Source organism: Lagopus muta, chromosome 21 (assembly GCF_023343835.1).
Source record: "Lagopus muta isolate bLagMut1 chromosome 21, bLagMut1 primary, whole genome shotgun sequence".
NCBI lineage: Eukaryota > Metazoa > Chordata > Aves > Galliformes > Phasianidae > Lagopus > Lagopus muta.
Window position 1 is genome coordinate 6,523,518 of NC_064453.1, and position 12,098 is coordinate 6,535,615.

General features: G+C 65.8%; 2 protein-coding genes across 3 annotated transcripts in view; one reads left to right on the forward strand and one right to left on the reverse strand.

The window, feature by feature from the left end:
• Nucleotides 1-221: 221 nt before the first annotated feature.
• Nucleotides 222-3,704, reverse strand: CELA3B (chymotrypsin like elastase 3B). 2 transcript variants are annotated; one of them, XM_048967394.1, is made up of 8 exons: nt 3,290-3,704; nt 3,128-3,207; nt 2,602-2,699; nt 2,280-2,414; nt 2,040-2,176; nt 1,023-1,168; nt 793-945; nt 222-293 (listed from the first exon to the last, which is right to left on the reverse strand). In XM_048967394.1, the coding sequence occupies exons 1-8, from the start codon at nt 3,327-3,329 to the stop codon at nt 273-275; spliced, it is 810 nt and encodes a 269-aa protein (XP_048823351.1). In that variant the 5' UTR covers nt 3,330-3,704; the 3' UTR covers nt 222-272. The 2 variants fall into 2 exon arrangements, with proteins under 2 accessions (XP_048823351.1, XP_048823350.1); XM_048967393.1 differs by lacking the exon at nt 222-293 and having other exon boundaries at nt 703-945.
• Nucleotides 3,705-4,013: 309 nt separating this feature from the next.
• The window catches only part of HSPG2 (heparan sulfate proteoglycan 2), a 31,279-nt gene continuing 23,194 nt past the window's right edge, over nt 4,014-12,098 (forward strand). Inside the window, exons 1-21 of the mRNA XM_048967405.1 lie at nt 4,014-4,092; nt 6,073-6,214; nt 6,289-6,372; nt 6,679-6,788; nt 6,865-6,923; nt 7,454-7,614; nt 7,763-8,107; nt 8,179-8,298; nt 8,364-8,495; nt 8,596-8,740; nt 8,946-9,097; nt 9,187-9,333; nt 9,403-9,566; nt 9,640-9,816; nt 9,903-10,099; nt 10,179-10,326; nt 10,399-10,526; nt 10,607-10,693; nt 10,776-10,834; nt 10,902-10,969; nt 11,109-11,249. Of these exons, the coding sequence (XP_048823362.1) occupies nt 4,045-4,092; nt 6,073-6,214; nt 6,289-6,372; nt 6,679-6,788; nt 6,865-6,923; nt 7,454-7,614; nt 7,763-8,107; nt 8,179-8,298; nt 8,364-8,495; nt 8,596-8,740; nt 8,946-9,097; nt 9,187-9,333; nt 9,403-9,566; nt 9,640-9,816; nt 9,903-10,099; nt 10,179-10,326; nt 10,399-10,526; nt 10,607-10,693; nt 10,776-10,834; nt 10,902-10,969; nt 11,109-11,249 (2,814 nt within the window). The 5' untranslated portion in view covers nt 4,014-4,044. The remainder of the gene's footprint in view (nt 4,093-6,072; nt 6,215-6,288; nt 6,373-6,678; nt 6,789-6,864; nt 6,924-7,453; nt 7,615-7,762; nt 8,108-8,178; nt 8,299-8,363; nt 8,496-8,595; nt 8,741-8,945; nt 9,098-9,186; nt 9,334-9,402; nt 9,567-9,639; nt 9,817-9,902; nt 10,100-10,178; nt 10,327-10,398; nt 10,527-10,606; nt 10,694-10,775; nt 10,835-10,901; nt 10,970-11,108; nt 11,250-12,098) is intronic.

Genomic DNA, 12,098 nt, shown 5'->3' on the forward strand with positions numbered 1-12,098 from the left:
TCTGATATCTGGATGTCCCCAGGTGCCCATTCCTACGACATCACGGCGCCGTGAGGGGATCCTTCCCACAGTGCCCGGCATCCCCGTGTGCCCAACTCTGCCGTGATGCCGTGCCCGCTCTGCCAGTGCCATCTGCTGGCAATGCAGCCACTCTCACCAGGTGCGCGCGTCCCCGCCTCCCCCCTCCACCCCCCCCGGCACACGGGACGCACGGGGTCAGCTCTGTGGGTTTATTTGCGCACTGTGAAGCACGGAGGTCGCTGCTGCTCTGCTCAGCTGTTGTTTGCTATGGTCTGGGAGAAAGAAGTGGTTCAGGGGGAGCTCGGCACCCAGCACCCATGAATATCAGAGCATCATGGCACCCCAGCACCCCGGTACCCCAATGTCCCAGCATCCCTGAGCCCAATACCGGGGCACTCTGACACCCCAGTGTCCCGGCACGCTGGAACTCCAACACCTTGACAGCTTGACACTCTGGTACTCTGACATACCAGCGTCCCAGCAGCCCAGCATTTCAACATCTCAGCACCCCAACAATCAGCACCCCAATATCCTAACACTACAATTTCCCAACATCCCAATACCCCAGCATTCCAGCATCCCAGTGCCCCAACACCCCAGCATGTCAACATCCCAGTGTCCCAGCACCCCAACACTCCAGTTTCCCAACACCTCAGTTCCCAGCTTCTTAATTCTCCAGCACCGCAGCACCCCGGTGTCCCGGCCCCTGGCAGCCCGTCACCCCACACCCTGGGCATTCTGCACCCCACCATCCCAGCACCCAGCACCCACCTCAGCAATCCAGTCCTCAAAGGCAGAGACGCGGGTGAAGACAGTGGGCTTCTTTGGAGTGTCGCAGCCCAGTGAAGACACAAAGCTGGCGACGCCGTGCACCTCCCAGTGCCCATCCTCAGCCTGGCAGTTCAGGGGGCCGCCCGAGTCGCCCTGGGGACGGGATGGGGGTCAGGATGGTTTGGGGTGCTCCAACCCCTCCTCGCGGCTCAGTGCAGCACAGCACTCACGTTGCAGCCGGCCTGCTCGGCGCCGCCAGCACAGACCATCGTGGTGCGGATGGTAAGACTGCCCCACCAGTCGGACTGCGTGCAATGCTCATAGTCCACCACAGGCATCAGAGCATCCTGAAGTTTGTCTGGCAGTGGTCCCCCCGCTGGCAATAGGGGTGGTGTTAGGGACCCAGGTGGACAACGCTGTGCCCAGCATCCTCCACGCCAGCCTCAGCCATCCCACAGGCATCCCACATCTATTCCACATCCATTCCATGCCATCCATCCATCCATCCATCCATCCATCCATCCATCCATCCATCCATCCATCCATCCATCCCACAAGCATCCCATGTCCATTACTCCATCCCACAGAGTCACAGAATCACACGGGCTGGAAGGCACCTCAAGAGATCAAGTCCAACCCTCCTCATAAAGCAGGTTCCCTACAATAGGTCACGCAGATTGGCATTCAGACAGATCTTGAATGTCTCCATAGGAGACTCCATAACCTCTCTGGACAATCTGTTCCAGTGATCCATCATCCCTACCATAGAGATACCATCTACCTAATCCATCCGTCCCTCCATCCATCCCTCCATCCATCCATTCATCCCTCCATCCCACCCTATAACCCTCATCCATCCATAAACCAACCATCCATCCACCCATTTGTCCCATCCAACACCCGTTTTTCCAACCATCCTACCTCCACCCTACAGCCATCCATTCATTCACCCATCCATCCAACAGTCATCCATCCATAATCCATCCATCTATCCTACAGTTGGCTATCCCTCCATCCCACATCCACCCCACATCCATCCATCTACCATCTGTCCATCTACCCATCCGTCGTTCATCCCACATCCATTTCATATCCATCCAACCATCTGTCCATCCATCCATCCATCCATCCACCACCCATCCATCATCCCACATCCATCCACCACTGGCCCAACTGGCCTCCCACCCTTCCCTCAATCCCTCATCCTTCCTTCCCCCTGCCCCCCCCCCCTCCATCCCAGCACTCACTGCTCAGCCTCCCCCAGCCGCTCAGGTAGCACGGGTAGCCGTTGGGCAGCACGGTGTCCGCGGGCGGCAGCTGCCCTGTCTGCACGTAATCGTTCAGCACAGCACTGTGCTGCAGCTTCAGCAGGGCGATATCATTGCTGCACACAGGGACACCGGGGTGAGGCATCACCGGGGACACGTGTCACTGGGGAGAGGTCCCCAGGTGGGGACAGCATCCCCTTGCCGCCGCACCCCGCTCACCCGCAGGCCAAGCAGAGGCTGTTCCACTTGGGGTGCACGAAGATGTCATCGGCCGCCACGGGGATGCGCTGCTCGGGGCCTTCGGCGGAGCTCATGTCGTACTCACCCAGCACCACCTCGTAGGTGCGCGTGGAGCTGCCCAAGGGACACCGTGCCCGCTGACCCCAGGGCTTGGGGCTCCCCGCCCCGCTCATCCCTCCCACCCCATCCTTGCCCCTGCTGCACCCTCGCCACCTCAACGCTGCGCCGTGCATCCCTCCAAGCAACGCCACGTCACCCCATGCCCGCACCCCATCCCTGTGCCCGCAGGCGCACGGCTCACGAGATGCAGTGTGCGGCCGTCATCACCCAGCTGGGTGCGATGAGGGTTCCCCCGCAGGTGTGCCGGAAGGTGCCGTCACGCTCGTACTGCAGTGAGATCTGCAGGGCCACAGGGTGCTGTCACCCTCCGCAGTGTCCCCATCTCTGTTCACCAAACAAGCCTAACCCCAGTGACAGCCCTAGCCCTAAGCATAACTATAAACGTAATGACAACCTCAATCAATCGTAGCCGTAAGCCTAATTCTAACCCTGGTCCTCATCCTAACTGCAACCCCAACCTTAGTTTCACCATAAACCCAACCTCAACTCTAACCTCAATCCTGATGCTCACCTCAACCTCAACCCCAACCCCAACCCCAACCCTAACTCCAACTATAATCCCAACCCTAACCCTAATCCCAACCCTAACCTTAACCATAACCCCCCAGTCCCAAACTTAACCCCAATCTCAGCCTCAACTCTAACTCCAACCTTAGCCCTAACCCCCAAAACCTCAACTCCAACCCAAACCAACCCATGTTGCTCACCTGCCATGGCCAGCTGTACGGTACCGCATCCTGCCCATTCACAACCCGTGACCCACCGGGCAGCATGGCAGAGTGGCAGCCTGCACAACGGGGTGACCGTCACCCAGGGGGTCACCCAGACCCCCCAAAGTGGGGACAACAGCGGGTTTGGGGACAGCTTACCGCCAGCCAGCAGCAGCAGGGGGATGAGGAGCGCAAGCATTGTGCTCAAGGGCTCGGCCAGGTGGCACAGGGCGTCCGCCAGCCTTAAATTCCCCCTTTATCGGAGCCCCTCCCCGGCCCAAGGCCAACCCTGGGAGCGGGCAGCCGGTACCCAGCTGGCCCTATGGGGTCGGGGCTGCAAGCCCTCCCAATGTGCACAGTGCAGGGGGATGGGGTGGTGACCCAGCGCCCTGCGGGGGGCACAGCGGGGTGCTGCCCCATGGGAGCCAAGCAGCTGTGGGGCCGGGGTTAATCATTAACACCCAGCCTTGGGGGGGGCACGCGGCCTCCGGTGCCCTGCCGGGCGGGTGCGGGTGCCGCCACAGCCGGCGGCTGCACCCCCCAGTCCCATCTCCCCCGCGTGCCCGTCCGCAGCCCGCAGTGCCCGCACAGCCCCCCACGTCCCCCGCACACCCACAGCCCCTACGCTCCCCGTACCCGCACAGCTCCCGAGCCCCGCCGGTCCCCCCACACGCCACAACACACCACACCGCGCTCCCGACGCCCCCGAATGCCCCCGCGGTGCCCCGCGTCCCCGCGCAGCCCCGTGTCGGTACGGCCGGGTGTCCCCACGCGGCCCCGGCTCTCTGACCCCACGCCCCCATCCCGCTCCCCGTTCCCCCGTGGGCGCGTTTCCCGGCGGCCCCGCCCAGAGGCACAGCGCGGCGGGGCGGAGCGGGGCCGGGGCGCGGAGCGGGGCCGGAGCGAGCGGGGCGATGGGGCGGCCGGTGCCCGCGGCGCTGCTGCTGCTCGCGGCGCTCGGAGTGAGTCTGGGGGCGGCACCGGGAGGGGGAAGGGCACCGAACGGCGTCCCGTCCAGCGGTTGGAATCCGGGTTGAGGTTGGGGGGGGATGGAGTCCCGCGTGGGCCGGGAGCGGCGCGGTCCTGGGGAGGAGGTGGGGTCCCCGCGGGGTCCCGTCCCGTTTAGGAATGGGGGTCTCGCGTCGTCCCCATGTGACCCCGCGGGGGGGGGGGGGGGTCTCGGTACTTTTGGGGCGCTGCCCCCTCCCTTAAGTCGCACCCGCTCTATATTTACCGGGTGACGGAGGAATGCAAAAATAGCGCTCCCGAAATACGCCCTGGGGGCGCTGTGGGGGGGTCCCGTCGGGTGGGGGGGGCGTGAAGGCGCTTTGGTCCCCCCCCGTGTCTCTGCGTGTTGGGGGGGAGCTGTGGGGCTGGGACTGTGCCCGGGGCGGAGAACAGAGCTCCTTTCTGCTCGGGGCCATGCTGGCACGGCCCCCCCCCCGTGGGGATGGGGGGGGCACACGGGGGGGTCCGTTCATATGGCCAAAGAAGGCCCGGACGGGCCGCGCGGGGCGGGGGGGGCCCGAATCGGGATAAATTAGGCAATGCCGAGCGGGGAGGAATGCGCCCCCCCCTTACCCCCCCCCCACTCCGTTACCCCCCCCGTGTCCCCGGCCGAGCGCTCCCACCCGCAGCTGTTTCGCCCCCATATCGCAGGGGGGGGCAAGGGGGGGGTTATGCAGCTGTTAGCCCCCCAGGGGGGTCCCGTCCAGCTGTGCCCTCCCCCCCCCCCCCGGTCCTCGGGAGGAAGTGGAACGGGGAAGCGGGGGGGGAACACCACCTCTTGGCCTTGGGGAAACAATGGGGCGGGGGGGCGGCTATTAATAACCCCCCCCCCCCCGGTTATTATTCCCGGCCCCTCCGGGCCCGGCCTTCCTGTGCTGCGTCACCCCCCGCTTCCTCCTCTTCCTCGCCGGGAGTGGAGAGCCCGGCTGGGGGCGGTGGGGGGGGGGGCCCTCCCCGCTTCGGGGCGTCGAGCGGAGCCGCACGTGGCGCCGGCGGACGTGACAGCGGGGTGGTGCTTCCTCCTCCTCCTCTTCCTCCTCTCCCGCTCCCCCAGGCCCGGCCACGGCTCCGGGCAGGATTGTGGGACGGCAGATGGAAAATGTGAGCGGCGGTGTCCGGCCGGGCGTGAGCCCGACCCGCTTCCGGAAACCCGAGAGGGGACACCGGCCTCCCCCCCCCCTCCCCGCGCCCTGCTGGCGTCTGGACCCGCCGCCGGACAGCTGGGGTGGGGCGGGGGGGGCGGGGAGCAGCTCCCACCCGTGGGGGCAGAGCGGCTGCAGTTCTGTGCACAGCAATGAGAGCAGAGTCCCGAGTCGGTGCACGGGGAGCGGCTGCAGAGCACCCGCAGCTCAGCGCACGCACAGCATGGCATCGTGCCTCAGTTTCCCCGGCTGCAGCCCTCCCCACCCAGCAGCATCCCCCCCCCCCCCCGACTGCCGGGTTATTTTGGGGCGCCGCTGTCTGTGCCGTGCAAGAGGAGTGGGGGGGCCATTCGCACCCATTGTTTGGGTAAATCTGCCCCCACCCCACCCGGGCCCCGTGCAGAGTGCCCGCTTAATCCACCCGCTCTTGTTTGCACAGCAAAGTGCTGCCCCGACGGATTCCTCCCGGCCAGCCTGCGGGGGGGTCCGGCCCTCGCTGCCCCCCGGCGCCGCGCTGGGTGCTGCTGCTGGTGCAACGTGACGGCACGCTGCAGTGCACACACACACACACACACACACACACACACGGTGTGCTGTGTGGTGCCGGGTGCAGGAATGCGGTGGTGGGCGGCGAGCAGAGCCGGGGGGGCGATGAGCTCATCCCCCACCCTGCACACACACACAGCCCCCCTCCGTCACCCGCTGTGACCGCAGCACACAGCTATGCGGCCCGGCCAGCAGCGGGGGGAGCCTGGCGATGTGGCCCTGCTGTGATGGCCATGACCCCCCCAGGTGTGCCAGGCTGCCGGGGTCCCGGCCGAGAGCTCCTTCCCCGAGGACACGGTGGCCGACCATGTGGGCAGCACGTGGCGCCGGCGCTACTATGCACAGCTCTCCGATGATGAGGACCTGCTGGCGGATGAAGCGTCTGCAGGTAATGCAGCCCCGGGTGGCATCTGAGGAGGGGGATGCGTGTCCTCCGACTGCTCACCGTGTCCCTTTTTGCAGATGGCAGCGGGGAGCTCGGCAGTGGCGATGTGGCGCTGGTGGCTGGGGGGCCCCCGGTGCCCGGCGTGCCGTTGGCAACCACCGGTAAGGGGATGCTGCCGGGTGACGCTGCCAGGTGACACCGCCACACTGCTCTGCGCTCACGCTCTGTCTGTTCTCCGTCCTCTCTGCTTTCCTTCCTCTCCTCCTCTTCCTTCTCCCCTCGGCGGCAGCGGCCGTGCCCCCCCCGGCGGGCATGGTGGTGGCCGAGCCCGAGGATGACCCCCCGATCAGTAAGTGGCTCTCTGAGGACTCTCACTCTTTCCTATGGCAGCGGGGGGGCTGGTGCTGGGGGTGCCAAAAGGTGGTGTTTTTGGGGTGCCGACCCCCCTTTCTGCCCTCCCCCCACAGTTTATTTCCGGGCACTGGTGAACTTCACCCACAGCATCGACTTCAGCCCCCGTCTGGAGGACCCCACCTCGGAGGAGTTCCATGAGGTGTCCCAGGCTGTGGTGGACACGGTAAGGGGTTGGGGGGCTGTGGGGTTGGGGGGCACCAGGTGGGCACGCCTTGACCCCATATCTCTTCCCAAATCAGCTGGAGTCAGAGTATTACAAGATCCCTGGGGAGCAGATGGTCAGCGTGGTGTTCATCAAGTGAGTGGGTCATAGGGGGGGCCTGGGGAGGGGGAAGGTTTGGGGGATATTTATGGGTGCAAGGCGGTCTGGGGAGTGGGATGCTCGGGAAGTGCAGGGGATGTTTGGGGATGAATGGGGAGGTTTGGGTTGCTGGGGAAGTGGAGGAGGGATGGGGTTTGGGGTGCAGAGAAGGACGGGGTGATGGGGAGTCTGGATGCAGGGATATTTGGAGAGATGGGAAAATCGGGGATGGTGGGGGGGGGTTGGGGTGCAGGGGTGTTTGGGGAAGGATGGGGATTTTTGGGATGCAGGGGTGTTGTGTTGGTATGCTGTGGTCAGGCGTTTGAGGTGTTTTGGGGGGCTGGGAGGTATGGGGGGGTGGGGTGATTTGGGGGTACAAGGTGGTTCAGGAAGGATGCAAAGTTTCAGGGCGCAAGGGAGGTTTTGGGGCTGTGGGATGTTGGGGGATATGGGGATACTGGGGACATGAGGCACTTTGTTGGGGGGTGTGCGGGGGCCCCGGGGCGGTGCTGACCCTGTGCCTGCAGGGAGCTGGAGGGCAGCGTGTTTGTGGAGCTGGATGTGGGCTCCGAGGGCAACGGGGACGAGGCGCAGATTGGCGCCGTGCTGCGCAGCGTGGTGACCGCCGGCTCCATCGCCTCCTACGTCACCTCACCCGTCGGCTTCCAGTTCCGGCGCCTGGGGGCCGGTGAGTGAGGGGATGGGCTGGGGACCCCTGTAACCTCGGCGCAGGGTGTGGTGTGCCAGAGCGCCTTGAGCCCCTCTTTGTCACCGATGCCCTACGCATCACCTGACTTTGGGGACCCCCTGTCCTGACCGCTGCTCTCCCCCCGCAGTGACCCCCCACCTGCGCCCCTGCACCCCCCTGGAGTTCTCCTGTGGCAGCGGTGAATGCATCGCCCGCGAGTACCGCTGTGACCGCCGGCCTGACTGCCACGACGCGTCGGATGAGGAGGGCTGTGCCGAGCCGCCCCCCAGCACCGTGTTTATCAGCACAGCGCGCCCCGCCGTCACCACCCGCCCGGCACTCACCACCTCCCCCATCACCCGCCGCCCCCCATCGCTGCCTCACGGCTGCCGCCCCGCCGAGACCCCCTGTGCCGACGGGCGCTGTGTGCCCCGTGATTACCTGTGCGACGGAGAGCGTGACTGCGCCGATGGCAGCGATGAGGAGGGCTGCGGTGAGTGGCCGGGGAGCGGGGATGGCGGTGGTGGCCCTGCGGGCGCTGAGCCCCTCTTCCCCCCACCTCAGGCACCCCGTCGCCCTGTGAGCCCAACGAGTTCAAGTGCCGCAATGGGCACTGCGCCCTGAAGCTGTGGCGCTGCGATGGGGACAACGACTGCGGGGACGGCTCGGATGAGACCGGCTGCCGTGAGTGTGGCACGGGGCGCGGGGGCGCGTGGCACAGCACTGCCTGACGGCCAATGTCCCCACAGCCACCAAGGTGCCCGGCATGCCCTGCCGCCCTGACCAGTTCAGCTGCGTGGTCAGCGGTGCCTGCATCCCCGCCAGCTACCATTGCGACGAGGAGCCCGACTGCCCTGACCGCTCCGACGAGGTTGGCTGCAGTAAGTGGCACCTGGGGACACGGGGTACTGCAGCGAGGCGCGGTGCTGGCTGGGGCTGACGCGGATCCCTCTGCTGGGGCTGATTCCGTCCCCCTTGCAGTGCCGCCGCAGGTGGTGACGCCGCCGCAGGAGTCGGTGCGGGCGGTGCCGGGGCAGACGGTGAGCTTCACCTGCGTGGCCACCGGTGTGCCCACCCCAATCATCACCTGGCGCCTCAACTGGGGCAGCATCCCCGCCAGCCGCAGGTGGGTGGGAGGCCGGGGCCGGGGCTGTTACCGCGTGTGGCTCGGGGTGGGAGGAGCTTTGCCAGATGGGGCTCCGGTCTGCAGCGATTGGGAGGGGGGCTTCTGCTGGGGGCGGGGTTGGAGCAGGCAGTGCGGGTGGGATGCAGGGTTTGGGGATGTGCTGGTGCCACGTGCTGGGCGCGCGGTGCACTGACCTACCGTGCAGGGTGTCCATCGTGAGCGAGGGCGGGCAGGGCACGCTGACCATCCGGGACGTGAAGGAGGCCGACCAGGGCGCCTACACCTGCGAGGCCATCAACACCCGTGGCATGGTGTTTGGCATCCCAGACAGCATCCTCACCGTCACCCCACGCCCCGGTGAGCGTCCCCGGCTGCTGCCACCGCCGCATCCCATCCCATCCCATCTTATCCCCTTGCCCTCACCCACATCCCACCCTTTCCCGCAGGTCCCTGCCCTGAGGGCCACTTCCAGGTGACTGGCACGTCCCGCTGCCTGCCCTGCTTCTGCTTCGGCGTCACCTCCTCCTGCCACGCCACCGCCCGTCACCGCCACCGCATTCACCTGAGCTTCGATCGCCCCGATGACTTCAAGGGTGAGTGATGGGGATGGCGGGGAGGGGCACGGGGTTTGGGGATGTGCGGAGCTGAGTTTCTCCCTGCAGGTGTCAATGTGACGGTGCCATCGGCCCCATCCGTGCCGGCCCTGTCAGCCACCCAGCTGCACGTGGACGTGGCCACCAAGGAGTTCCAGCTGCTGGACCTGTCCCGGCGCTTCCTGGCCCTCGACGCCTTCTGGGCATTGCCAGCCCAATTCCTGGGCGACAAGGTGAGCGTTATGGGACAGCGGCGGGGCTGGAGGACATCCATTGCCACTGCTGACCCCGTGCTTCTGCTGCCAGGTGGATGCCTACGGGGGAGCGCTGAGCTATGGTGTGCGCTACCGGCTGGGCCGAGGCCCCCCCGAGCCGGCCCCGCGCCCCGACGTGCTGCTGCAGGGCCACGGCCACCAGCTCAGAGCACACGCCAGGGCCACCCAGCCCGATGTCCTCAACCACCGCCGCATCCCCTTCACTGAGGTGGGTGCACTGGGGATAGGTGCCCATCGTTACCGATGGTTGCAGGTGGCACTCCTCGGTGACATCGGTGTCACCATCCCTGGCAGGACAACTGGGAAGATGAGACAGGTGCGCCGGTGAGCCGGGAGCTGCTGCTGATGGTGCTGCAGAGGCTGGAAGGCATCTTGGTGCGGGCGGTGTACGATGGGCGCATGGCCAGCGTGGGGCTCAGCGATGTGGCCATGGATGTCACTGGCCCCGGGGACACTGGCTTGGAACCCGCTGGGGATGTTGAGGAGTGCAGGTGACTGGCAGTAGCAAAACAATGCTCTCACCAGTTGTGGCACCTCTGCAGTGCCACCATCACACCGCTGTGTCCTCAGGTGCCCAGTGGGCTACGTGGGGCTGTCGTGCCAGCGATGTGCTGCCAACTTCGAGAGGGTGCCGCAGGGCCCCTACCTGGGGACATGCTCCGGCTGCAGCTGCCATGGCCACTCCAGCACCTGTGACCAGGTCTACGGGCACTGCCTGGTGAGGACGGGGATGTGGGGGACAGCAGCTTGGCTGTGAGACAGTGCTGTTAAGCCCTGTGTTAACCCCCAGAACTGCCAGCACAACACCGAAGGTCCTCAGTGTGAGAAGTGCAAACCTGGCTTCTTTGGTGATGCCACACAGGGCACGGCCACTGCCTGCCGCCCCTGCCCCTGCCCCTACACGGAGTCGGCCCGCAGGTGGGTGCCGCCCTGGGAGGGCCCAGTGCCACGTCCTGGTCCTGCGTCTCCATCCCCACGTCACTGTCCTCTCACTGTAGGTTCTCTGAGTCGTGCTTCCTGGACACAGATGGCCAGGCCACCTGTGACGCCTGTGCCCCCGGCTATGCTGGTCGCCGCTGTGAGAGGTGGGTGTGCAGGGTGGGGGCGAAGCACCATCTGTGATTGAGTGTGCCCCGGCTTCCTCCCACCCACCCATGTCTCCCGCAGGTGTGCCCCGGGCTATGAGGGAAACCCCATCCAGCCTGGCGGCAAGTGCACCCGCATCGGTGAGTGTCCCACATGTCCCTTCCGTCCCAAATGGCTCTGCCCACCCTCACCCTCCTCTCACCACAGGCCAGGAGCTCATCAAGTGTGACGCACGTGGAGGCAAGGACGCAGTGGGCGGCACGTGCCGCTGCAAGGTGGGTGTCAGCCAGCCCCAGCCCCGTGGCACCCGATCCTGACCCCCATTGGACCCACTCCATTTCCCCCTGCACCCAGTCCAGTCCCCTGCAGTTTTCCCATCCCCAGTGCCACCAGTTTCCCATCCCCCTCCCACAGCCCAACGTGACGGGGCGGCAGTGTGATGAGTGCGCCGTGGGGACCTTCCACCTGAGCGATGCCAACCCCGACGGCTGCCTCAAGTGCTTCTGCATGGGCGTCTCACGGCAGTGCGCCAGCTCCTCCTGGAGCCGCGATCAGGTAGGCGGCGTTGTGCCGTGCCGTGCTGTGCCGTGCTGTGCCTTGTTGTGCCGTGTTGTGCCATGCTGTGCCATGCTCTGCCGTGCTGTGCCGTGCTATGCCCTGCTGTGCCGTGCTGTACCGTGTTGTGCCGTGCTGTGCCATGCTGTGCCGTGTTGTGCCATGCTGTGCCATGCTCTGCCGTGCTGTGCCGTGTTGTGCCGTGTTGTGCCATGCTGTGCCGTGTTGTGCCGTGTTGTGCCGTGCTGTGCCGTGTTGTGCCATGCTGTGCCATGCTCTGCCGTGCTGTGCCGTGCTGTGCCGTGTTGTGCCGTGCTGTGCCGCGCTGTGCCGCGCTGTGCCGTGTTGTGCCGTGTTGTGCCGTGTTGTGCCATGCTGTGCCGTGTTGTGCCGTGTTGTGCCGTGCTGTGCCGTGCTGTACCGTGTTGTGCCGTGTTGTGCCGTGTTGTGCCATGCTGTGCTGTGTTGTGCCGTGTTGTGCCATGCTGTGCCATGCTGTGCCATGCTGTGCCGTGCTGTGCCGTGTTGTGCCATGCTCTGCCGTGCTGTGCCGTGCTGTGCCGTGCTGTGCCATGCTGTGCCATGCTGTGCCGTGTTGTGCCATGCTGTGCCGTGCTGTGCCGTGCTGTGCCGTGCTGTACCGTGTTGTGCCATGTTGTGCCATGCTGTACCGTGTTGTGCCATGCTGTGCCGTGCTGTGCCATGCCATCATGCGCCATGTTCTGCTGCGCTGTGTTGTGCCATGCCACGTTGTGCGGTGCCACACTGTTCCATGCTGTGTTGCACTGTGCCGTGCTATGTGTGCCGTGCCGTACCCCAACATGGGTGCCCATGGCCCCGTCCCCCCAC

What these genes read in the sequence shown, in the direction of transcription:
- CELA3B (XM_048967393.1), bottom strand. Translation starts at nt 3,329, where the DNA reads ATGCTTGCGCTCCTCATCCCCCTGCTGCTGCTGGCTGGCG. An exon ending in CCTGCTGCTGCTGGCTGGCG is followed by an intron (nt 3,208 to 3,289) that starts GTAAGCTGTCCC and finishes CCCGTTGTGCAG; the next exon opens with GCTGCCACTCTGCCATGCTG. An exon ending in CGTACAGCTGGCCATGGCAG is followed by an intron (nt 2,700 to 3,127) that starts GTGAGCAACATG and finishes GTGGCCCTGCAG; the next exon opens with ATCTCACTGCAGTACGAGCG.